Source organism: Pinus tabuliformis, chromosome Q (genome assembly GCF_031772625.1).
Source record: "Pinus tabuliformis cultivar Carrire ecotype Pingquan chromosome Q, CPIR1, whole genome shotgun sequence".
In the NCBI taxonomy this organism is placed as follows: domain Eukaryota; kingdom Viridiplantae; phylum Streptophyta; class Pinopsida; order Pinales; family Pinaceae; genus Pinus; species Pinus tabuliformis.
Genome location: NC_142296.1, coordinates 437,064,953 through 437,091,634, shown reverse-complemented (window position 1 = coordinate 437,091,634; position 26,682 = coordinate 437,064,953). Strand labels below are relative to the sequence as shown.

Sequence of the window (26,682 nt, the reverse complement as noted above, 5' to 3'; positions counted from 1 at the left end):
TTTGTAGCAGACACCAATCTCCACTACTGCAAATATGTAGGAACCAACCTACTTCACTGAATTTTCTTGCTTCTTTACAATGTCTATTAGTTGCTTCGTCTTTCACTAAATCTATTTACTACTTCCTTAAGCAGGTCTGCTAGTTTTTTTTGCCTTCACTAGGTCAACCTTTTACTTCTTCCTTCATCGAGTCTATTTCTCCCAAGATTTATTTATTTTGGTTTCTGCTCAAACATAATTTTGCACAATAAATATCCAATTTTACAAATCTGGTGCAGAAATATCCACCATAAATACCTAAATATTTCCTCTTTCATGCCCTCCAAATTTCATATTCTGAAACATCTCATCAAGAAATATTATAACAAAAATACCCAATCGACTTGTCCCAAGCATGTCATGCATGACTTCATAATAATAAATACAGAGTGACATTTAACAGAGTTATTTTCTTTCAATATAATATGCTATCTGTAAATCTATTCAATCAATTATTTTAATATGTTTATAATTTTGGAACACGCATAAAGATCAAGATCTCATTATTTCAGGACAAATATGAGCTTCAGTTCAATCTAGGATAGGAAAACTTTTCTGATAAATTCTCTTACACTCAATCTAACAGAGCATAAAAGAATTTAGAAGTGAGCAATTTGTGTTTCCAGAAAGTTTTCGCCAGTAGGTCCACCGGGTGGGAGCAAAGCCACTCTTACCACATTTTCTGCTCCTTGAACAGATGAAATATCGCCGGTGTTGAATGTCATGGAAGTCCTGACGTAACCAGGGTGCACGCTGTTAACACATGCCTTTCGTTTCAGCTCCCGAGCCAGAAGACGAGTGTATGCATTCAATATCACTTTGGATAGAGAATATGTTGGAACCCTAACCGGCCACACGCTGTCCCTCAGGTCTGCACCTCTCTCAATATCCTCCATGTACTGCTTCACAATGTAATCTATAAACTCTTCACTAATGTTTTCAATGTCTGAAAGTTGCTTCTGCATTGTTTCACTTCTCAAAAACTGTGAAGGAAAACAAAACAAATCATTAATTTGTTAAAAATTTACATAATACTTTACACCACAGCAATCATCAAAATCACTAATTGAACAAATGACTTTTTACTTCAAAAAAACCATTAATTAGTTAGTTATACCCTAAGTAGGCCCAAGATAGAAGACACATTGACTATACGTGGTCCAGCAGTAGAAGGCTTCAGAAGTGGAATCAGAGCTTTGGTTATTCTCTTTGTACCAAAGTAATTCGTACCCAGGCCTTCTTTGGCAGCCTGGCCGTCCTCTGTAATCCCCTCTGCCCACAAGCCATCAACCTGTGAACCAATTGTATGGTTGGGGAAATTAATTCTTAGTTGTTCTAGTAACATTTAGAGAGTAATTACAGATTTTAATAGGGTTCAGAAGAAAATCAAACTCCAGTAAGGTTGCAATACAATTATCTTTCTATAATCCATCTGGCTCATCTGGCTCTTCTCCAGCAGATCCCAGTCGAAGTTCGTCCCCCCTACTGCCGCATTGTTGATCTGTAATTTAGCAAAGAGATCTCTGTTAATTCCATTGACACCAACTAGAGAATTGAATGGTGACACATTAATCTCTAATTAATGGGCAGAAAGAAAGAGAAAATTCATGATCTCTCTGCCCTGAGCTATATCCTGCTATGGAAGTTTGAATATAGAGATGCCTTGAATGATTTTTTTAATTTTTTTTTATTAACAGTTGACAGGAATAAGAGCTTGAGACTAAATCTGAAAGGATTTGGATGGCTCTAAAAGATCTGGTCGAAAAGAGGACAGTGACCGAGGATCAACTTTAAGAAACTTATGTGTCTTCAGAGTTGTGTTTATTTTTCATAGATATAAGGCTCTTACTATTAGCATGTCGTTCAAAATATATACTTAATAATAGGAGTCTCAGTTAGGCGGTGATCCAGTATTGCATGTAGTTCGATTCTCAGTACATTTATAGATTCTCAGTAAAAGTGCAGAATTATAGATTGAAGACTCTAAAAACATAACTTTACATTTTAGATTTAGGTATCCAGACTCAAAACTTGTTTTATATGATAAGAAAATCAAAAACCAAAACAGAGAAGATAACTAAATAAAAAGGAAAGCTGTTTTCTAAATGACAGTATATCAATATTTATTTAAACATTAATACATAAAAGGAAAACTGTTTTCTAAATGACAGTATATCAATATTTATTTAAACATTAATACATAAAAGGAAAACAGTTTTCTAAATGACAGTATATCAATATTTATTTAAACATTAATACATATATTGTTTTTCTAAAAACAAAATCATTTAGTTTCCCAAGCAGATTCAAAGACTCAAAACAAAGATTACAAAAGAAAACATAAATATAACTTTTAGTATGGATATTTCCACAGTCAATGAATTGTTGTTAATGAAAATTTTTGGAAAACTGTGTTGTAATCCGTTAAACTTCAAGTTTTTGAAAATGGGTAAAGGGTTAACCCAAAACATTGGACAAACCTGTGATCTCTAACACACTTCTCTCCCAATATCTTCATCCACAACAATAAATAAAACTTACCAAAAAAAACCTTCAAAAGTAATAAAATTACTTAAAATTTAAGTCATGTTAAGCAAGGGCAGGAATTTTATAATAGTATAAATGATTAAATTTGCAACCAACGATGTCATTCACAGGTTATTGAAGTTGAAAACATAATCTTGCAATTAAATGAAAAGCACATTGCTAAATTCATCTGGCATAGGAAGCTGGAAATCTTGGCTTAGTTCTCAATGAGAGTGCTGGTCTTATCTCATAATTGTTTTTGTATCATTTTTGCGATTCCAACAGGGTAGTAATTTCTTCTGACATTCGCATTCCCCATGGTGGTTGCCGTCACAGATAAACGACTGTGTCTCACACATCCTCCATGGTGGTTACCGTCACAGATCAACGACTATGTCTCATGGTTATCCTGTATCATGCATTTTAACTAAATATATTAGAGGGTTCTCCTCAAATCATGTCCTCCAGGTACGAAGATGCTTCTGATTTTAAAAAATCACCCTGAAATGCTACTATATAATAAACCCTCCATATGAAAAATCTAGTGGGACATCTCATTTGATAGCTGCTGGATCAAAAGCTGTCTAAAAGCAAAAGTAGACTAAAAGCATTAGGTTCCTGATTCTGGAAATCCGGATCAAAAGGATGGACACAAATTACTCAATAGTACAGTACAGAAAGTACAAATACAGAAAGAGAGAAACAAGTTAATTGGAGATATACGAAGTGGTTAAGTGGAATGATTGTTATTTTATTTACCTAGATTCAAATTTTGGCTAATAACATATTGAACTTGCTTAATAATATGTTAAGCTTTGAAACCTTGAAAAATATTGTTCTTAAGATTTCAAAATCTAAACTCTCACTCTGAAGCCAATTTCAATTTCTGCTGTAAATATATAGGAAATAGAGATCCACATACTAAAACCAGAACTGGCCAACCATGCAATAAAGATGGTTTTGCTGATATTTCAGAAATAATCAAATGGTAGCCTTCCTCATCGGCTGCTTTGCTGCTGTTCATCACCCAAATGGCCTCTCTAATATCTGTCTGAGAATAGATAACAAGAAGAAGGTGGGGAGGTAACATGAACTTGGGCCTGCCGGGAAATATCATAATGGTTGGAAGTGTGAGAGAACATGGATGTAGGGTCGAGGTCAGGTGGAAGACGGGAGTGTCAGGGAAGGATGGTACGCCAGAATTGCTTAGAGGAGTGAGCAAGGAGAGCAGAAAGTTCTCGTCTTCTATGGGAGACAGAGTCGTTTCTTGTGACGAAGGAGACGACGATAAGAAGCTTTGAGGTCGGAGTAGAAGGGTTGAGAGTGGGTGAAAGCATATCAAAGTTCTCGATGTAGAGTCTTGCATTCATCATCGTACCATTTGTTCATGGGGCAAGATCCAACTTAGGGGAGATGGAAGTGGAACGAGTGTAGTGGGGGAAGGATTTGAGTGTTGCTTCCCAAATGGCAGCGGAAAGACAAGTATATTTAGTGGAAGCAGAATGAAGCAAGGTTTTTGATGGGAGCATCTTGCGTAGGGTAAAGGAGAAAAAGTTAGGGTCTCCTTCGTCAAATCGGAAGGTAGTTTGGGGTGGGCCTCAAGGGGAGGGATGGGGTGCAAGGGGAGGGTCAAACCAAAGAGAGAAGGAAAGAAGTGCATGATCAGCAAGGGGGATGGGGGAGACTGAGAAATGACGAATAAAAGGGAGCAAGTTATGACAAATAAAAGGGAGCAAGTTATGATGAATAAAAGGGAGCAAGTTATGGCTAGCGAGTACATAATCAACTACACTCGCACGCCCGCCATATGGCCGGCATGTGAAAAAGCGAGAGTCTGGGAAACAAGGGAGACCATTTAGAATCAACAACTCCTGAGATTCCCCCAACTACAATAGATGTTTACCATAAACTGTAATGGGCCGTAAAGCATCATTTGACATCCGGTGAAGACCTATTGAATCTGGATCTATCCACTAGGTACAAAATACATCCTCTGATACAATTATCTTTCTAAAATCCATCTAGTGCTTCTCCAGCAGATCCCAGTCGAAGTTCGTTCCTCTTGTTGCTGCATTATTGATTTGTAATTTAGAAAAGAGATCTCAGTTAATTCCATTGACGCCCACCAGAGAATTGAATGGTGACCCAGTAATCCATAAATAATGGCTAGAGATCAAAAAGACAAAAAGTACCATGATCTCTCTCCCCTTAGCTCTATCTATATTCGGCTATACACATTTAAATATAGAGTTTGTTGAGGTTTTTTGTTAGAAAAAAATGTGACAATTATTCTAACACGCAACTTGAGTAATTGAATTTGGGCCAAGGCCCTAGGATGTCATGAAGTTTTCAGTAACACCAAAACCCAGTCATAATAAATTTATAAACTTTTACCATTATTTTGAATGGGTAATTAATGCCATATTCTCAAGGTGGATACAAATGTCACAATTGGTCTCGTTATCAATTCCCAATGAGATGAGTATAACAATTACTCCAACAAAATTGTAATGAATAAAGAATTTTTCTTTGAATAGCACTAAAAGACGTTATTGAAAAGAGGACACTGACCCAAGATCAACTTTAACAAACTTAATGTCTTCAGAGTTTGTGTTTATTTTCATGGATATAAGACTCTCACTATTAGCTTGTCGTTCAAAATATATACTTAACAAGGAGGGCTACACAGCAACTAGTCCCTGCCTTAAGGGGGAGGAGTGGGAGGAACAGCAAGCGGCAGATAAAAGAAAGACCAGCTTGTATAGTTGCAGAGCCGCACGCAGTTTTCTTTTCGTCTAAGGACTTTTCCAGATCATCTCTGCACAAAAAGCAACAACAAAAGGGCGTTGCTGTTCTACAAGCGTTGATACTGTTTGGTAATATAGTAGATCTAATATAATGGTTTGGATCCTCTATGCGATTCAGTAGATACCCCAACCAGCTAAAAAGAAAAGAAAAGCGCTCAAAATAGCTATTCTCATTCGTAGTATAGAAAATCCTAATACTTTCATGAAGGTGATTTGTTAGTATGCCTAGTTGTGGGTGGTCTCATAGTATAAAACACATAAGCAATAAAGTGGGTGATTCTGCCACTCAACTAGCTAGCATGGTATTAAATTTGCAGAGCCATTGATATAGAAAAATTATTAAAAAAATAGATATAAATTAAATTAAATTAAATACTGAAAAGGAAACTTGGACGTGGGAATGCAAGGCTTGCATGTAGCCCACGTATCGCCTCTCCACACTCTAGGACTTGTCTCAACCTCGAATCGAGACGTGGGATACGAGAGATGGTGCTACTCTTGTCGTGGAGCGTAATAGCTATCTCGAACCTGGCCACTAAGGCTCACGTGCCGCTACACCCTGCTTATTCGCCTTAATTTTTATCCATACAACCCACCTGCCTTCACAAAAGCTACAGCTTTTACCTTGATTGATGGTGCAGTTGGATCGCCTAACAACTTTCACAAGCCTGGTAAGCACACTTTCTTGAGGATACTGTTGGGTACCACTACGACCTTTTGCTGATAGTGTTGGCCATACAATCTATTTCCCCATGAACTGGCTTTCACCCCTCTATCCCCACTGGCTTTCAGAATTCCAACTGATTCATCATTACCCTTCTCACAGCCCCAACATTTTGCCATTTTGAAGACGTTTCACACAGGCAACTAGGGAGGATAAAAAAGATACGATTACTCAAATTGATGGTCTGGGCTGGCTGCTACAGCTTGATGGGATCAATGGCTTTTAGGCTGAGCGACTGCTTGCTCGCTTTTAGAAATGGAAGGCAGGGGTGAAGGTTCACGGCGATAGTGCCTACATTATGCTAGACTTCGTTGGGTGAAGAGGCAGTAAGTAAAGGGTGAAAGCAAGGTCCCAACCGGTGCTTTTAAGAGAAGGGTAATGAGGCTTGGGCATAAGTCTTTGGGACCTATCTTTACTGACATTGTGCTCAGGGCAGCAAGAAAACTTGAAGACAAGGTGGGACCTATAAATGGGGTATCTTCAATGATGGCTTGTGGCATTTTCAGTAGGCTTTCCTTTGGTAACGAAGTGCAAAACCTTTGTGCGCTGGCTATTGAGAAAATGGGTAAACTCCAAAACCCGACTGTGCGTCACAATTCCATTGTAAGGGCTTCAACCGCTCAGGTAAACTCCAAAACCGGACTGTAGTATCGCAAATCCATTGTAAGGACGCTCAGGTAAACTCCAAAACATGACTGTAGTGTCGCCAATCCATTGTAACGACGTTGCATTGCATTGTAGAGCTTAGGATAATGTCACCAAAATAATCTTTGAAGCTATTGTTCTAAGAATAAAAGATTAGATTGCTTACATTCATGTAGTCTCAGGCACTATTTTATAATGCCGGTGAGTTAAATGCAATTCTAACATTTTCTTATGGTGTATGTCTGCATTGTGAATGTATGGATGCAGCCTCCGTAATCAAACAAAAGGTAGGCACATTCCAAAAATAAGGGAAGCACACCTACCTTTATACTTACCGGAACAAGGGCAGAGCCTCGGAACCAAAGAGCAGGGCATGCGGCGAAACCCTCAGAACCTTAGATGAATGTGAAGGTACATGGAAAATCGTTCTTGCGCCTTAATGAGCTGTGGTTTTGGTCCATTATCATTCTCGCATAGCTGCTTTCCCATATATGTTTCCCTGTCTTGCACGTTTCCCTGCCTCGCATAGGTGGAAGCTAGGAGGGTAAAAATTCCCGCCCAAACATAGGCGTATCACTATTCATGCACCGCACAAGCAGAGACTTGAAATATCCAAAGGAAATTAGTTGTGTTATTCCCCAGCAACAATAAAAGCCAGCAAAAGAAGTAAACCTTTCAATTTCTCTCAATTTCTCGCCCATCTTCCGCTACCGGTCTCTGCGAATATCCCACAGCAAAAGCCAGCCAGCCAACAAAAGAAGTATAAAAGCCAGCAAAAGAAGTAAACCTTTCAATTTCTCTCAATTTCTCGCCCATCTTCCATTGCCAGTCTCTGCTTATATCCCACATCATAGCCAGTCTCTACGAATTTCCCACAACAAAAGCCAGCAACAGCAAAAGCCAGCCAGCCAACAAAAGAAGTATGAGATGCCAATGAAGGACAATGACCAGACATGAGGGCAGTACATGCAGTTTCCATGTGGTATATGGTCTGGTTGCATGCAATGTGCGTGTCCCTAACATATATATCACTAACATATCTAAATAACCCAAACATTTAATTGAAATGAGTTAGATGAGTTAATGCCAACATTAGTTTCACAATTGAAAATGCCAAGGAAACATATCAAAGAAACATGAAAATAACATATGGTTTTGGCCTCCCTGCCTCGGGAAGAAGCCAAATAAGATGGCGAAAAAAAAATTCGCTATGAAAAATATGTCGGGAGTCTTAAAACTTTGGTTATTGAAAATCTTAAACAGGTCAAGTAATGTTAGTAAGCATCATATTGATTACTATAGTCCCTGCCTAGCCTGCAGCAGGGACTAATAAGAGTTAGTCAGTTAGGCGGTAGTCCAGTAGTGCATGTAGTTCTATTCTCAGCACATTTATATATCAGATTTACTTGAAAATCCCCAACGACATGATTCAGAATTTGGGCTCAGCTGCAGCCAAAAATTGGCATCCAACATATAGTATGCAACTACTGCATTTGCTCAGTGTTGTCCTACATTTGACTGGCATAAAAGATCATTTCAGTCTGTATGTAGGAATATATTGACTGATTTTTTTATATAAATTGTTAGGTTTGGATCTTTCATTCATAATTCATTGGTTGATAAAATGTTTAACAACAATATTGCTTAGGTCATTATTTCTGTCTTTGTAAAATTAGTGATATTCTGAATGCCGGATACAGAGGGGCTGAAAATAACTGTAAAACTGCAGAAGTATGGAGTTGAAGATTCTAAAAACATAATTCGACATTTTAAGTGTTAGAACTTATTTTATATGATAGTGAAATCAACAGCGAAAACATAGGAGATAACTAAATGTAAAGGAAAACTGTTTTCAAAATGGCAGTATATCAAAATTGATTTAAACACTAATGTATATATTGTTCTTCTAAAAACAAAATCATTTAACTTCCAGAGCTAACTTCAAAAACTCAAAACAAGGATTACAAAGGAAAACATTAGAACTTCAACAAAAAAAGTGTTAAGAGTTAGTAAAATTGCCTTAAAAATTAAGCCATGTTTAGCAAAGGCAACACAAGTAGTTGAATTGCCGTAGGAATTTTATATTATAACATACAATGATTAAATTTGCAAACAACAATCACCTTCACACGTAGGTTATGGAAGGTGAAAACATAATCTTTCAATCAAATGAAAAACAAATTGCTAAATTCATTTGGCATAGGAAGCTGGAAATCTTGGCTTAGCTCTCAACGAGAATGCTTGTATCATCTCATAATTGTTGTTTTATCATTTTTCCGAATCTAACAAAGTAGTAATTTCTCGTGACCTTCACATTCCCCATGGTTACTCTCACAGAGCAGAGATTGTCTCATGGTTACCCCCACAGAGCAGCGATTATGCTCATGGTTATCCTCTATCCTGCATTTTAACCGAGTATATTAGGGGGTTCTCCTCAAATCAAGTCCTCCAGTTACGAAAGATGCTTCTTATTTAAAAAAAAACACCTTGAAATGCTACTGTATAATAAACCCTCCATATGAAATATCTAGTTTCCATCTCATTTGCTGCTAGATCAAAATCTGTCTAATAGCAGAAACTAGCCTAAAAGCATTGGGTTCCTGGTTCTTGAAGTCGCCATCAAAAGGATGGACACAAATTACTCAATAGTACAAGACAGAAAGAATGAAAAGTCTAAGTTGAATTACTGTTATCCTACCACCCAGGTTCAAATTCAGCTAATTATATGTTGAATTTTGACATCTTGAATAATATTATTGTAATGGCTTTAAGTCTAAGCATTTTGATAGTATAATTGTGGTAATGACTTCAAGTCTAACTATTCTATGAGTATAATTGTGGTCTGGCCTGATATGAGCATTGTTGTAATGGCTTCAACTCTAACCTATAGCTTTAAACCTCCGATTTAGATTCAGAACCGGCCGAGGGTCGACTCTGACTCCAACTAGGTATCGACTCAGCCTAGTTGATTTCAATGACTCGGTCCTTGTAAAAAATACATTAAATATTTTATTTTTTTAATGAAAAAAACATATTTTTAAAGATTTTCATTCATGTTTCCAAACTCAAAGCATTAGAATATAGAGAGAAGACAACATATGATCAAAGTATGCTCATGAAACTATCTATTATATCAAAATGACACCCAGTGCACTGTGCAATACATGTAATATATAGAGATCAAAACAAAAACAGATAACCAAGGAGGCTCTAAATGGCCTCTACAACAAAATATCACTAGTCATACTACTAAACAATGCAAGATTATCTGGCTCAGACTCTGAATCAGAGTCAAACGGAAAAACCCATCGCTCATCCTCACTATTGCTCCAAAATCCAACTCCAACTCTTCACAAACTCCCCACAAATGTTCACACAAATGCAATGAGATAGTTGTGAGTAAATGTGAAGGGTTTGGGTCACTTTTATAGGCTTGGGAGAGGGGTAGAGGCATTAAGAAAAAAAAAACAACAACAAAAAAAATTGAGTTTGAAGTCCGAGTTGCCACATTTTTTCCGGCGTACTAGCTCGGCCGGTTTAAGAAGGGCTCGACTAAACCGGCCGAATCGGTGTCCGACTCGGCCAGTTCGGTAATGGACCAGCTGCCGAACTGGTTTTTAACCTAGCTGACCCGGGCAGGGGTCTGGCTAGGTCTACCAGGGTGAATCCGATTCAGAGTCCAGACCAGCCCAGTTTTAAAACACTGATCTAACCATTTTGTGAGTATAATTGTGGGCTAGCCCGATATGAGCATTGTTGTAATGGCTTCAAGTCTAAGCATTCTGTGAGTATAATTGTGAGCTAGCCTGATATGAGGGAAAAAAAAAAGGACCAATTTCATGTAGGAAAAAGAAAACAGCATATTTACAGACAACAGAGTCATAGAAATTATACAGCAGAGAAATGACAGTAAACTCTACTAAACTCTGCAACATAATTACTTAGTTTATCCATTCCAAAATGCCCCTGCCATTGTGAAAGAGCATACATTCCATTGGTATATGGGGGACGAAGTAGATCAATTATAGTCAAAACGAAGAAAAGAAAGAATACCAGAATATCAAGGCCACCGAATTCATTCTTCAACCATTGGGCAAATTCGGTAACACTGTCATCCCTCTGTATATCGAGTGTATGAAACACCACATTTTTTCTTCCTTCTTCCATGAGAGCACGAGATTGTGGAGACAAGTCTTGCTGCTGCCTGCAACGAGCAGTGAGAACAACAGTGATACCTTTGTCTGCAAGTAAACGAGCGATCTCCAACCCTATTCCTCTGTTGGCCCCTGTTACCACACCCACTGTCTCTTTCGTCCACCATTCATCTGTTGCGTCACATGAGGATTTATCCTATCATCACAAATTAACAGTTTGTTATATATCTAATCGACATGATAAGCTACCAACTAACTCTCTGTCGAAAGCATGAACTCACCATTTTTGTTCCGCGAAGATTTCTAAATGCTTTGAGATAGAAAGAAGTTAGGAGACTCGAGCAGTATAAAATGAAAGATAGCTACTATGCCCTTGGAAAAAATGATGGTTGGCATTGGAATTATTAGTGCGTATAGCTCTCATAACTTTTGATTGAAGGAGTTCCAAAGTATTTGTGTGCCCTCAGTTTCAGTTATGTCGCCGGATGGGTTGTTTTGTCTATCTGTGGATGGATGAAAGAAGCCATCCACAGACGGGCAAAACAAAGGAGTTCCAAAATATTTGTGTGCCCTCAATTTCAGTTATGTCGCCGGATGGGTTGTTTTGCCTATCTGTGGATGGATGAAAGAGGCCATCCACAGATAGGCAAAACAAAGGAGTTCCAAAATATCTGTGTGCCTATCATTAAATTTATTCCCTGTTACAAGAACCTCGCATCCATGTAAAATACGATTGATTCAGGAGGTGAGTTAACACGTGGACGCTATTCGTGATCGCGGCCTTTCACGGATGGTTCGATTTGAGGAGGAGATGGGTGTGAGGAGATTTATCAATGTCATTGGATGGTTAGATTTGGAACATTTTAGATTTAACCATTTTTATATAGGGATATTTAATATTTTTTTATAATAATATTTATATATTATTTATTAAATTAATTAATCAATTTTTATTAATTTAATTATTTAAATTGAAATATTTGAAAAAGTAGTTTTAAGTGTGATTTTTTTGGAGTTTTTTATGGATTTTTTTATCAGAATCTAGTGAAAAGAGTGCGGCTAAATCTTGAATTGTGTTTTTAAATTGTTTTTGGATTGGATATATAAATTCAGCACCCTCAAAAACCTTGTGTCACTTCTATTGCGAAGAGTACCCCTGTCAAAGTTGTGATTTCAATGAACCCCTACCAAATTTTAGACAAATTAGGTCTAAAAATCAACCGGAAAACTTTCCAAAAAATAACACTTAAAAAGTATTTGAAGTTGCCATGTTTTAAATTAATTATATTAAAATATGATATCATGTTTAAAAATTGAGAAATATTATTTGCATGAAAAATAAAATAAATATTTATTTGTATATTGAAAATTTTAAATAATTGGTAATGATGATGGTGGTGGTGGTTAATGCTTATTAAAATTAAAATTGGTTTATCAGAACTTTAAAAATGTAAAAAATTACTTGGACGGTTTTAAATTTTATTTATATACTTTAAAAGCATTAAGAGAAGTCTTTCAAAATTACCATAATTTTGACGATTTAAAATGTTAAAATGGTTAGTGTTGTGATAAATCTTTTGAAATTCAGAGTTAATTTCCATATAATCAAGGCATTGTAAGAGAAAGTGTTTTTCATATTCAACAATTTTTAGTGTCACAACGTCATTTATCCCACCTCTTAGTATCACAAAGATGACAAATTCTTAAGGAATTATCCAACAACTAATGTTGCTATGAAACTTATGAGAATGGGTTCTTATTTCAGTAATGTTTGACTTTCTTTTTTATACTAGTCAAAATATAAAGATAATCACCATTGTAAATCCATCTTAATTTCTATGCATCAACTCCATATTAAACGATGAAGTACACAATCACACTCATTGTATATTGTTTTTACTTTTAATTAATTTTGCTACATTTTTTCTTAAATTTAAATATTTTTATTTTTCATTTTTCATTTCTTATTGTTGTTACGAATATATGTATATTTTAAAAGATGCACATACATATAGTTGATGTTGAAATGCATTTTTCCTAAATTTTTCTTTTACATAATTTTTTTTTTTTTTTTTCATTTTTCATTTCTTATTGTTGTTACTATAATATAATATATATATATATATATATATATATATTAAATGACACACATCAACTGCATCTTCGAAAGTGAAAGGTATTACATATCTCTTTCATTAATATCTTTTTCAAAAGCTACTTGTTTACTCTATGTTTAGCACTGAAGAACTACACATCTACCTCATAACAAATACTAAGCACCATGTCGAAAGGTGGCTTACTACTTTTTTGCTTATCAATTGAATTAGAATAATGTAATATTTAATGGACAAGATGAAAACACAATAAACCAATCATTGGTTCATTGCATGGTGCTTAAATTAAAATTTCATAAAAGCACTCGTATTAATCAAACAATGTTACAATATAAATACATGAATGTTTTCTCAACACAGAGAAATTATCTTGATCCCACAAACAACTTAGTACAACAACCCCAAGGGTTAGCTCAACTGGTCAAATAAGTGCCTCGTCGTTTGGGAGGTCACATGGTCAATTTTCCCTTAAGCCCTTGGGGTTAGGCTTAGCTATTGACCACAAGGCTTGATGCCCTTGATCAAGCTCAAATATTTCCATGGACGTAGCGGCCACCCAGTGACCGCGGGTATCCGTGAACCACACGTGAAAAAAAAAAAAAAAAAAACTTGGTTGAACAAATCTCTCAACTACACACCAATATAAATGCTACTTAGTTGAAGAATATCTTTCAGCTTAACTAGATCTAATGACCTCCTAAAGAATAGGAACAAGCTCCTTCTCAAACCATTCATCACACGTAAGAGTAGGGGTTATATTCTCTAACACTCCCTCTTAATGACTACTTGTCTTAATTTTGATTAGTAAAGTCTAGCAATGGTCCAACCTAGCATTTTCAAACATTATCAAAATGTTGGCATGCATATAAAGGAACAACTATCCAACGGAATGTACAGGTAGCTAGATGTTGTAACCATCAGTGTACTAGGATGTCCTTCATGTAGATGTTTCATTTAACCATCGTACCTTCATACATGTACATGTACATTTAACTCCCTCTACATCTCCATCATCATCATTTTGGGTTTTCTTGACTCAGTCGTAACCATGCTCTGCTTTTATCGACTTACCCTCATCCATACCCCAGGTTTTATCGGCTTATCCTCAACCATGCTCTCAATGCTCTTGCATCACACTCCCCGGGAATTACATCCTCTTGTGGTTTCTACTTACCATAAACAACACATCAAGTGGTTTCAGCGTACCACAAACATACACTTACAAAGTGGTTTTCAAATTACCATTAACTAACAGGTTACACATGCTTCATTAGGTTTACATCACAAGTGACTTAGGTACATTCAATGGAAAACTCCATTCATGAAGATACTAGGTACATACATCTCAAGGAACACTACGTCAAGCCAAACATGAAACTATAGACTTGCTACAATGTGTGACTCACATTAAAATATGAACATGGGTTTGTTATTGTTCAAGACACCACACAATCTTGTCCACCAATGTTTAATCTTTGCTACTACCACGACCATTATCCTTTGTTTCCATAGTGGTTCTAAATGCATGGTCTTCGACGTCTCTGCTATAAGTATTGCCACTTAATTTACTTGGACAAAGATCCAATGAATTTTTTTTTGTAGCGAGGACCTTTTTGTCCTCCCTGCTGCAAATTTTTCATTTATCTCCAAAAATCCAGCCTACAACCAATCTTGGTTTTCTCAAGCGAGAACAATGGAACCCACTTCCATCCCAAAAAGTGTCCATGCTCCTCCCTTCCTCTGAAGAATTGTCATCACGTACCAATTGGAAAACATATGTACCACTGATACCTCAAATTGGCCAAAAACCTATTGTACTGCAAGGCCTACCATCAATTTGACCATGAAGACTAATTGATTTACCATCATATGGACCTACTTCCATCTACCAAGATACATGGGTACCATCCGTTGTATTCGTCAGTTCTCTAGTGAAGTATTATATATACACGATATAATCATCTCAATCTTACATTTTCTATGCACATGCCAATCGAAGACTTAAGTGCACTACTCAACAAATAGTACATGGTTACCACATGTAGCTAAAACTCCCTTCCAACTACAACACTTCTTACTATGCAGACTAGGGAATGACATTTACATCAGAGAATATTGCAGCATTACTACATAGTAACATACAACATCAAGAGTTAATAACACATGACATATATGATTGGAATTTCATCTTCCTCCATAATTATTCATATACTAGGCCTCTTCATTTAGAAAATTTGCATCTTTGTTCAATTTTCCTCTTGGATACCAATACTTTGCATGTCATTTGTTGAGTAGCTAATTCTAACAAATAACTATACCTATATTGAGTAGCTCTAGCCTCTAAGAGATAGCTCCGTTGGTCAAGTTCCTGTTGCTAAGTACCTTGCCAATTGGGAGGTCACGGGATCAAATCTTGTCGACGCCCTTGGGGTTAGGCCTAGCATATTGGCTGGCGAGTAGATCCCTTCAGGTGGATCTTCTCAGATTATTGCCCGTGAACTACCCCTTCAGATGGATCTTCCCAGATTATTGCTCGTGAATGTAGTGGTCACTCAGTGACTGTGAACCACAGTTGAAAAAACTATACCTATATTGAAATACCTAGACTCAATATACTCATCTAAAATTTTAAAGACAAAAATAATAATTTTTCACCATCTTGCACACATTAAACACTTTCTCAATAGTAAAAATACCTGCACACATTAAGCACTTTCTCAATAGTAAAAATACTACTTGTGTCAATCCACTTTAGCTTTGGTCCTTTCATCAACAACTTTGTTAGCAATTGTTGGCAATGATTGTGTACACCTTCACATATATAGCTCTTCTTTCAATAAGAAAAAAAAATTGCTTCTCACACTCAATGCAAGAAAAGCCTTTCATGGCAATGATGATTCCTTCAACTACAAGCACCATTTGGCAATTTACCCCTCAAAAATATGGTCGATCATAATCTCCTTCATGTAGATATAATGTGGACAATATGACAACTCTCTCTTCCATGTCATTGAGCCGAGAGACTCATTCTACAACGCAGTGTGATGTGTAAAGCTGTCCCTTTGTCATCAAAGTTGAAATTTTTCTCATATCCACCAAAAAAAAAAAAAAACAAAACAAAACAAAACAACAAAAAAAAACACTAAATAACTATATAAAACATTTAAATAATATCGACTAATAATTTTTTTTATAGGTGAATAAATTAAATCCCTCTAAGCTCATGTTAGATCCATATTTAAAATGAATCTATGTTAGTTATGTTTCAATCAGGTGAAGAAATTAAGCCCTCTAAGCTCATGTTAGATCCATATTTAAAATGAATCTATGCTAGTTATGTTTCAATCCCTTCAAATAACAGTAATACCACTTCCCTGCACCATGCAAAGCTTAATACCAAATTGGCATAAGGTTTGAAACTCCTTTGTGTTTTCTACGAAATGAACTTCTCCTCAACATCACCACTTTTCACATGGTAACAATCTTTACGTTTCACACAAGAACCGTTTTTTAACACTTCGTAAACCTCACCAATGGTTTGGGAAATACTGGTTAAGATCTCATCATCCTGAAGCAATGCTAAGGTGGGGTTCTTTACTTTTCACACATGAACCGTCTTTAGCACTTCGTAAACCTCACCAATGGTTTGGGAAATACTGGTCAAGATCTCATCATCCTAAAGCAATGCTAAGGTGGGGTTTCTTGCTTCTAGCATAGCTCTGCCTTCCTATCTAATGACCATGCCTCTTGAAAAAAATGTAATGAAGATAACTGAAACACATACAAAGATTCACCTTAACCCACAATAAGAGCCTAGTGTAATTTTGTAGGCTCACTTATCCTTGTGTGTAAGATTATGCAAGTCCAGATATCATATTCGATTACCCAAAATAAGACTCCATTGTGAATTTCTCAATACTCAGGTTGCTATCCCCTCCAAGTTGTATTTTATTTAGAGCTTCAGACCTAAAAGTTTAGCACAGTCTTGGTGGAGGTATCAGACTCCAATACATCCACAGGAACGAATCAAGTCCTTGAACCCGTTACCTTGAGTGGTTGCACATAGGACACATGCAACACGGTATATGGAATAGAAGATCATAACTTGGTCAATGAAAGACTCCTGGTCATCAGTTCGAACCCCAAGGCCACACTCGAAAGCCTTTGAGATAATGGTAATGCGAATATTACTATGGAGGTTTCTACAAAATGCTTTTTTTCTCTGATACCTAGCACACATTAGCACATATCCCCTAGCCATGAATATATCTGGCAATTCTTAAGAAATTGCATTAATCACATTATAGTTATTAGTCCCTGCCTTTGGCACTGCATGGACTCTAGCGATCGCTAGGGCATTGACTGGCCATTAATCCGTTTTTTTGACCAAAATTTCTCCGCTCTATCAAAATTTAACCAAACTCTCTGATTGCAATTTCCTTCACCCAAATTTTATCCAAAGTTTTGGTTTGAGACTCTTATTGGAACCTTCACGTGTCTCGAGTAAGGTTTAGATGGCTAACAAACTTTTACCCAAAGTTTCCAAAAACTAATGCACCGACAACCATACATGCACCTTCTGTAACATTTTACCTAAGGTTCAAATTTCAATCATCTCCGCAAAGTTTGAAACTAAATATATATCCAAACGTTTAGACTGCTTATGCAACGTGATGCCCCATGTCAAGCTCACACTTTTCTAGAAGCAATCTCTCCTCCACATATCCTGCCATTGCAACTTTCCTTTAGTCACTCTTATTCACATAGATTCATCAATAGATATCAAAATGTGATGTACATATTACATAATTTTCTCTTCCATAAACATTAAGATTAGAATTGTGATCAGGACATTACCTGTATTTCCTTTCTAAAGCTGCACTTAGTGTCATGTCTCAAAGGAGAATTTGCTCTTCCATAGACATTAGAATGGAAATTGAGAATTTCCCTGCCTTCGGCACTACAGGGACTCTAGCCATCACTAGGGCGTTGACTGGCTATTAATCCGTTTTTTGACCAAAAATTTCTCTGCTCTATCAAAATTTAACAAAACTCTCTGGTTGCAATTTCCTTCACCCAAATTTTATCCAAAGTTTTGGTTTGAGACTCTTATTGGAACCTTCACGTGTCTCGAGTAAGGTTTAGATGGCTAACAAACTTTTACCCAAAGTTTCCAAAAACTAATGCACTGACCGCCATACATGCAACTTTTGTAACATTTTATCCAAGGTTCAAATTTCAAACATCCCTGCAAAGTTTGAAACTAAATATATATCGAAACGTTTAGACCGCTTATGCAACGTGATGCCCTATGTCAAGTGTGATGCCCCATGTCAAGCTCACACTTTTCTAGAAGCAATCTCTCCTCCACATGTCCTGCCATTGCAACTTTCCTTTAGTCACTCTTATTCACATAGATTCATCAATAGATATCAAAATGTGATGTACATATTACATAATTCTCTCTTCCATAAACATTAAGATTAGAATTGTGATCAGGACATTACCTATATTTCCTTTCTGAAGCTCCACTGTGTTTCCTTTCTAACGCTGCACTTAGTGTCATGTCTCAAAGGAGAATTTGCAGAGAATTTTCTCTTCCATAGACATTAGAATGGAAATTGAGAATTTCCCTGCCTTCGGCACTAAAAGGGACTCTAGCGATCGCTAGGGCGTTGATTGGCCATTAATCCGTTTTTTGACCAAAAATTTCTTCGCTCTATCAAAATTTAACCAAACTCTCTGGTTGCAATTTCCTTCACCCAAATTTTATCCAAAGTTTTGGTTTGAGACTCTTATTGGAACCTTCATGTGTCTAGAGTAAGGTTTAGATGGCTAACAAACTTTTACCCAAAGTTTCCAAAAACTAATGCACTGACCGCCATACATGCACCTTCTGTAACATTTTATCCAAGGTTCAAATTTCAAACATCCCCACAAAGTTTGAAACTAAATATATATCCAAACGTTTAAACTGCTTATGCAACGTGATGCCCCATGTCAAGCTCACACTTTTCTAGAAGCAAACTCTCCTCCATATGTCCTGCCATTGCAACTTTCCTTTAGTCACTCTTATTCACATAGATTCATCAATAGATATCAAAATGTGATGTACATATTACATAATTCTCTCTTCCATAAACATTAAGATTAGAACCATATGTCCTGCCATTGCAACTTTCCTTTAGTCACTCTTATTCACATAGATTCATCAATAGATATCAAAATGTGATGTACATATTACATAATTCTCTCTTCCATAAACATTAAGATTAGAACCATATGTCCTGCCATTGCAACTTTCCTTTAGTCACTCTTATTCACATAGATTCATCAATAGATATCAAAATGTGATGTACATATTACATAATTCTCTCTTCCATAAACATTAAGATTAGAATTGTGATCAGGACATTACTTGTATTTCATTTCTGAAGCTACATTGTGTTTCCTTTCTGAAGCTGCACTTAGTGTCATGTCTCAAAGGAGAATTTGCGAAGAATTTGCTCTTCCGTAGACATTAGAACAGAAATTGAGAATTTTCTCTTGCGTAGACATTAAAATATTAACTGTATTTTCTTTTCCTTATGAATTTGGAGTTGCTTTCGAAGTTGCACTTACTATCATGTCTCAGGGATACATTACCCGACATTAGAATGGAGAATTTTTTCTTGCATAGATATTAAAATGGTACATTACCTGTAATTTCTTTTCCTTATGAATTTGGAGTGGAGTTGCGCTTACTATCATGTTCTGGATTTTGAAGTTGCTTTGGAGCTTCCCCCAAAGGATAATTTCTTGACTCCCCAGGTATGGTAGGGAAATTGTGGACAACTACCCGGGTATTGTAATTGAATTCAATAGAATATCTGTTTGCAAATATATAAAGATTCCCATTGGAAAGAAGATGGACATATTGATAATAGTTTTCCTTCTGTACATCATTGGTGGCTCTAAAAAATGGCATTGAGCAACTTCCTTCTCTCATATTCGGCGCGAATTCGTCCGTGAAAACCGCTCTACCTCCCACAACGATTACTCTGTCGTCCGACAAGAGTTGATAGGTCGCATGCCACCGCGGTTCGACTAACGCCATGTTGGGATCCTCGACCCAGACGCAGGCTCCGACTGCCGGACACGGTGCGATTCTCCTTAACTTCCGGCGGCCGTCCAGGTTCCCGCCGGTTCGTTCCGGCCTGAATGAATAACGGACGTATCGTATTTTTGGCGAGGTTAAGCATAATTTTGTGCACGGTGCAATCGTGCTAGAGAACTTGGTCCAATGGATTAATTTTGCATCTTCTGTTGGACAATTTTCTTTGAGATGGGCTTTTAAGGGTAGGAAATCTACATAACATATATATGGATGTGTAACATACTGTAATGTATTTACAACCTAATAGAACACATAACATAACATATATATGCACATCAAGTGGCATTACTGCTTCAACTTCTATGTCCAATCCCACATCTATGCTATTGAGAATGTCATAGAATGGCTTACCAAAGCATACAATGGATGAATATTGGGTTTAGAAGATGCAATCTTGTGAAGGTAGCCATCTTTTGCAGGGCAGCGACAAGTCGCATTGTTATTCTCAGGCAGGATCGAGGCCCAAACTCCATGGTATTCTTTTAATATAATTCGCTAAGATCTCTTTCTAGCATCATTCGCTAGGTTGGATAGAGAGATCAGCTCCGTTTAGGTAAGGGATCTTCTATCTTTGTTTTTCAGGCGCTTCGTTCTTTCCCACCTTCCTTATGCATCTATAGTTTCAATTTTACATTAGTTCATCCATCCTGTCGACTATAGTGCGCCTGGCCAGTCTGCATGTTGGCGTCCCTACCTTCCTGGTATGCATAGATAGAAGGTCTACCTGCTCATCTCTATGAAGGTCGCTTGGTACGCATAGATAGAAGGTATTTTTACTGGTCTGTGTGAAGGTCGCCTGGTATGCATAAATAGAAGGTTAACCTACCCATCTGTGTGAAGGTCGCTTGGCATGCATAGATAAAAGGTCTTCCTACTCATCTGTGTGAAGGTCACCTGGTACTGACCCAATCACTCCCATACCCATGACTCTGCTACTCATATGTTGTTCACAACATTTTGTTCTAATTATGCATTTTTTCTCTCAGACGGGAAGCTGGATGTTAACGCATGTGGGTGAACATGCATGGTATGTATGATGAAGGCACGGACAAATGGTCGATAAAAGGGCCCAAGGTGGTGTTGTGCTTTTCCACGTGTGAGGTTGTTTATAGTGTCTTGGCACCTAATTTTTTAAAAGTGATCGTTATTTTACTTTTTAATCTCCATGCTTACTTTTCGGTTGGATTTTTTTCTGAAACAACAGTTTGAAATACCTCTTATGGTGCTGGATAAAGGTTGTAGCGCACATTGATGAAACCAATCTTTTCTGAAACAACACCTTGAAATGCCTTTTATGGTGCTCGATTGTAGCGCGCATTGATGAAACCAATATTTTCTGAAACAACAGCTTGAAATGCCTTTTATGGTGCTTGATAAAGGTTGTACTGCACATTGCTGAAACCAATCTTTTCGGAACAGTAGCTTGATATACCTCTTATGGTGCTCGATAAAGGTTGTATGATTGTATCACACATTGATGAAACCACAAGCCCGTGGGTTTCGTCCTTTGGGGTTCAAGTGAACTGCAAATTGTTGATAGACTTCATCTACTATTTACTTTCTGACTTTCTTTTAACGATCAAGTAGGTGCAGTTACAAACTCAGGTTCTGCATCATTCCAAAACTACCAAAATGCTAGATCATCTCTATAATTAGATATATAATTTTACTATCGACAAAGCAAGTAGGAAAGCAAGCATAAGCCTGAGCATTTTCCTTCTTTCCTTTGGGATCAATAATGACCCTCGGGGGAGGAGTGGCAAGGATGAATTATCGCAGCATCACCAACCGTCACTGGCAAGGATGAGTTATCGCAGCATCACCAACCGTCACTGACATGGATGGACTTAACTGAATAACAAGTAGATGCACAAGAAACAAACAACAACTAGGATAAATGCAAATACTAGAGCTACACTTTTTAGGCCCCACTTCCCAGGTATAAGTTTTCAACGGTGATAAATTTTTTGGGTTGATAGCATTGGGTAAAAGGATACTTTTCTAACAGGCATATAAAGTTTATAGCAATGTTAAAAGTTCTGGCCCAAGCCGATCGATTCTCTCTCTACCTCCTCGACCTTGCGACCTTCCAATCTGCCCGGTAAGTGCCTCGACATTGTGTGAGAATCGTTAGTCAAGCCAGAACAGGTGGCCCATCGCGAAGTCACCCTCTGACTTCTCAGGTTGCGCAGGCCCTCCCTAAATGCCTAGGCAGATTATAAAAGATAAGTTACAGGTCCAGAAGTCATTGAGCATCTCCAAACACACTGAACATCTCCAAACACACTGAATGAGCCTCATTTGAGAGTATATATGCATATCAACCACTATAAACATGAACACAACACTTTCTATTTTTCATGTTTATTCCTGGATTTCTCTTTGTTCTCGCAAGCGATATAGATCTTTATAGTGTTTAATGCCTTCGTAAACATTTTATAATTAAAAACATGATACGGGAATGGAACTAAAGGCGGTGGCCAAAGCAAAATCTCTCCTCGTCAAAAAAGATATTGGGCCTCGTCACAATCTCTGCTCGTCAAAATCTCTCCTCGTCAAAAAAGATACTGGACCTCATCAAAATCTCTGCTCGTCAAAAAAGATATTGGACTTCTCGAAGTTGGATTTAAAGAAAAATTTCTGCTCGTCAAAAAAGATATTGAATTTCTGGCCGGATGCAATACATACACAACAATTTTCATTTAAATTTTTATAGAAATCAATTTTAATATAATGTCTTATTCTTTACCCGGAATTTTAATATGATCTGGTAGCAGTGTTGATCTGGGTAGCAGTGCATTAAAAGCTTCATCGCACTTTCTAACACCATGCACTGTCTACGAAGTCTCTATTCACATTAATTAGCATATTATCTCCCTCTTTAACATATTATCTCCCTCTTTCGACGAGCACAATGCAAGGTTCATAGACCTTTGGACCTTTGTTTGAATCTACGAGTATCTCTTTCCCTTGAATTTCAGATTTCAGACCATATCAAGTTTAATTTCAAACCATATAAAGTTTAGTTTTGACCCAGCAGGGACTACCGCTGCTTGCAGGCCTTGTTATAATCAAAATTCAATGTCCATTCTTTGTCAACACAGTTTTTGCCACTTTCATCTGGTCTTCTCGTTGGATTCACAATTATATTGAGGGGTGAATTGGTAGAATGAATTTTTTTAATTATTTAAATATTATAATATAATAAAATATATAGATTTTATAAATTAAACAAATAATATAAGATATATTTGAAAATTTTTATGAGAGAAAACTCAAAATTTTTTTATATGAAAGATTTTGTAAGCACCAACTTACAAGAGACACCAATCACCACAGCTACACCATTTGTAGCAGACACCAATCTCCACTACTGCAAATATTTGTAGGAACCAACCTACTTCACTGAATTTTCTTGCTTCTTTACAATGTCTATTAGTTGCTTCTTCTTTCACTAAATCTACTTACTACTTCCTTAACCAAGTCTGCTAGTTTTTTCTACCTTCACTAGCTCTATCTTTTACTTCTTCCTTTATCAAGTCTATATTTATTTTGGTTTCTACTCAAACATAAATTTACACAATAAATATCCAATTTTACAAATCTGATGCAGAAATATCTACCATAAATGCCTAAATATTTCCTCTTTTATGCCTCCAAATTTCATATTCTGAAACATCTCATCAAGAAAAATTATAACAAAAATACCCAATCGACTTGTGCCAAGCATGGCATGCATGACTTTATAATAATAAATAGAGAGTGACATTTAACAGAGTTATTTTTGTTCAATATAATATGCTATCTGTAAATCTATTCAAACAATTATTTTAATATGTTTATAATTTTGGAATACGCATAAAGACCAAGATCTCATTATTTCAGGACAAATATGAGCTTCAGTTCAATCTAGCATAGGAAAACTTTTCTGATAAATTCTCTTACACTCAATCTAACAGAGCATAAAAGAATTTAGAAGTGAGCAATTTGTGTTTCCAGAAAGTTTTGGCCAGTAGGTCCACCGGGTGGGAGCAAGGCCACTCTCACCACATTTTCTGCTCCTTGAACAGGTGAAATATCGCCGGTATTGAATGTCATGGAAGTCCTGACGTAACCAGGGTGCACGCTGTTAACACATGCCTTTCCTTTCAGCTCCCGAGCCAGAAGACGAGTGTATGCATTCAATATCACTTTGGATAGAGAATATGTTGGAAACCTAACCGGCCACACGCTGTCCCTCAGGTCTGCACCTCTCTCAATATCCTCCATGTACTGCTTCACAATGCAATCTATAAACTCTTCACTAATGTTTTCAATGTCTGAAAGTTGCTTCTGCAATGTTTCACCTCTCAAAAACTGTTAAGGAAAACAAAACAAATCATTAATTTGTTAAAAATTTACATATTACTTTACTCCACAGCAATCATCAAAATCACTAATTGAACAAATGACTTTTTACTTCAAAAAAAAACCATTAATTAATTAGTTATACCCTAAGTAGGCCCAAGACAGAAGACACATTGACTATACGTGGTCCAGCAGTAGAAGGCTTCAGAAGTGGAATCAGAGCTTTGGTTATTCTCTTTGTACCAAAGTAATTTGTACCCAGGCATTCTTTGGCAGTCTGGCCGTCCTCTGTAATCCCCTCTGCCCACAAGCCATCTACCTGTGAACCAATTGTATGGTTGGGGAAATTAATTCTTAGTTGTTCTAGTAACATTTAGAGAGTAATTACAGATTTTAATAGGGTTCAGAAGAAAATCAAACTCCAATAAGGTTGCAATACAATTATCTTTCTAAAATCCATCTGGCTCTTCTCCAGCAGATCCCAGTCGAAGTTCGTGCCCCCTACTGCCGCATTGTTGATCTGTAATTTAGCAAAGAGATCTCTGTTAATTCCATTGACACCAACTAGAGAATTGAATGGTGACCCATTAATCTCTAAATAATGGGCAGAAAGAAAGAAAAAATTCATGATCTCTCTCCCCTGAGCTATATCCTGCTATGGAAGTTTGAATATAGAGATGCCTTGAATGATTTTTTTATTTTTATTTTTTATAAACAGTTGACAGGAATAAGAGCTAGAGACTAATCTGAAAGGATTTGGATGGCTCTAAAAGATCTGGTCGAAAAGAGGACAGTGACCGAGGATCAACTTTAAGAAACTTATGTGTCTTCAGAGTTGTGTTTATTTTTCATAGATATAAGGCTCTTACTATTAGCATGTCGTTCAAAATATATACTTAATAATAGGAGTCTCAGTTAGGCGGTGATCCAGTATTGCATGTAGTTCGATTCTCAGTACATTTATATATCAGATTTACTTGAAAACCCCCAAATGACATCTTTCAGAATTTGGATTCAGCTGCACCCAAAAATTGGCATCCAACATATAGTATGCACTACAGGCTACAGCATTTGCTCAGTGCTGTACTACATTTGAATTGCATAAAAGATAATGCCAGTCTGTATGTAAGAATATATTTAATATTATTAATGGTATTATTTATTATAGTTAATATTTTATATTATTAAATGAGGTAGCAAGTGTTGAAGGAGATTTTTATAATTTTAGGGGATAATTGTATACAAATCTATATTGAGCCTTGATATAGCCTCAAACAATGTAATTGAAGTTAATGGATTTGCTTCAATGTCTAATGTTAACCAATTTCATTAAGGTTTGAGATTGACCACGCGGGGGTTCATTGATAATTATCAACCGCATTCTCCAAAGTAAAACTCTTGGATATCTTTAACTAGCATCCATAGTTACTTGAATTAGAATGAAATAAGATAAATTGGAAATTTTGTATTTCTTCCAAATTCCAGGAGGCCAAAACCAAAAAGTAGATAAATATGTAACAAATAAGGAAAATGCCAGAGTTCACCCCATTAACCCTAAAAAATATGATCAACCTATACCTTAGATCTCCCTTGTTCTTTAATTAAGATATTGTCATGTCTCATTGGATCTTCCATAAGATGATGCCTCATAAAAGCCAAGTGGAGAGTTAGTTGACAAGACCCTTGCTCCTTCTCCACATGCTCTTAAACTTGACCTCTTTTAGTTATCATTCCTCTTGTAGGTACATGGAGCATTTGGATTATAATCATGGTGAATATTCATTGCAGTTGGCAATTTCATTTTTCCAATTCAAAGTATATATGTCTTATTTTAGTATATTTTCCTTGCATTGTGTTTGGTTTGCTTTTATTAACATCCTTGGTTGAGTGTTTCACTTTATTCCCAACTTTGGCCAACTCTACTAGTTGACACATCCTCGGTGAACATCCCTTGCAATTTCTTATGGACTCTATCTCTTTAGGGTTTCTAATCCAAGTCTCCAAAATCTAGTTTATCCGTGCTTTACTCTCTCAAGTCTCTACCTATCCCTGTTCACCTGCTTTTGTCCTTAATTGGACTATGCATCCCCCTCTCAACATCAAAATGGAATATTTAAAGCTTCAAAGAATAAGGAAATTGAAGGAAATACATAAGTGAATTCAAGACCTA

General features: G+C 36.7%; 2 protein-coding genes across 3 annotated transcripts in view; both read right to left on the bottom strand.

The window, feature by feature from the left end:
* Nucleotides 1-408: 408 nt before the first annotated feature.
* Nucleotides 409-11,629, bottom strand: LOC149220096 (short-chain dehydrogenase/reductase 2-like). Its single transcript, XM_089384651.1, has 5 exons — nucleotides 11,177-11,629; nucleotides 10,795-11,091; nucleotides 1,451-1,540; nucleotides 1,157-1,330; nucleotides 409-1,022 (listed from the first exon to the last, which is right to left on the bottom strand). The coding sequence occupies exons 1-5, from the start codon at nucleotides 11,177-11,179 to the stop codon at nucleotides 639-641; spliced, it is 948 nt and encodes a 315-aa protein (XP_089240777.1). The 5' UTR covers nucleotides 11,180-11,629; the 3' UTR covers nucleotides 409-638.
* Nucleotides 11,630-23,882: 12,253 nt separating this feature from the next.
* The window catches only part of LOC149220094 (short-chain dehydrogenase/reductase 2-like), a 99,034-nt gene continuing 96,234 nt past the window's right edge, over nucleotides 23,883-26,682 (bottom strand). For both annotated transcript variants that reach the window (XM_089384652.1, XM_089384653.1), the window contains exons 3-5: nucleotides 24,952-25,032; nucleotides 24,658-24,831; nucleotides 23,883-24,521 (exon numbers count right to left, since the gene is read on the bottom strand). In XM_089384652.1, the coding sequence (XP_089240778.1) occupies nucleotides 24,138-24,521; nucleotides 24,658-24,831; nucleotides 24,952-25,032 (639 nt within the window). In that variant the 3' untranslated portion in view covers nucleotides 23,883-24,137. The remainder of the gene's footprint in view (nucleotides 24,522-24,657; nucleotides 24,832-24,951; nucleotides 25,033-26,682) is intronic.

What these genes read in the sequence shown, in the direction of transcription:
- LOC149220096 (XM_089384651.1), bottom strand. An exon ending in TCGGTGGCCTTGATATTCTG is followed by an intron (nt 1,541 to 10,794) that starts GTATTCTTTCTT and finishes GCTAAATTACAG; the next exon opens with ATCAACAATGCGGCAGTAGG. An exon ending in TGGATTATAGAAAGATAATT is followed by an intron (nt 1,331 to 1,450) that starts GTATTGCAACCT and finishes ATTGGTTCACAG; the next exon opens with GTTGATGGCTTGTGGGCAGA.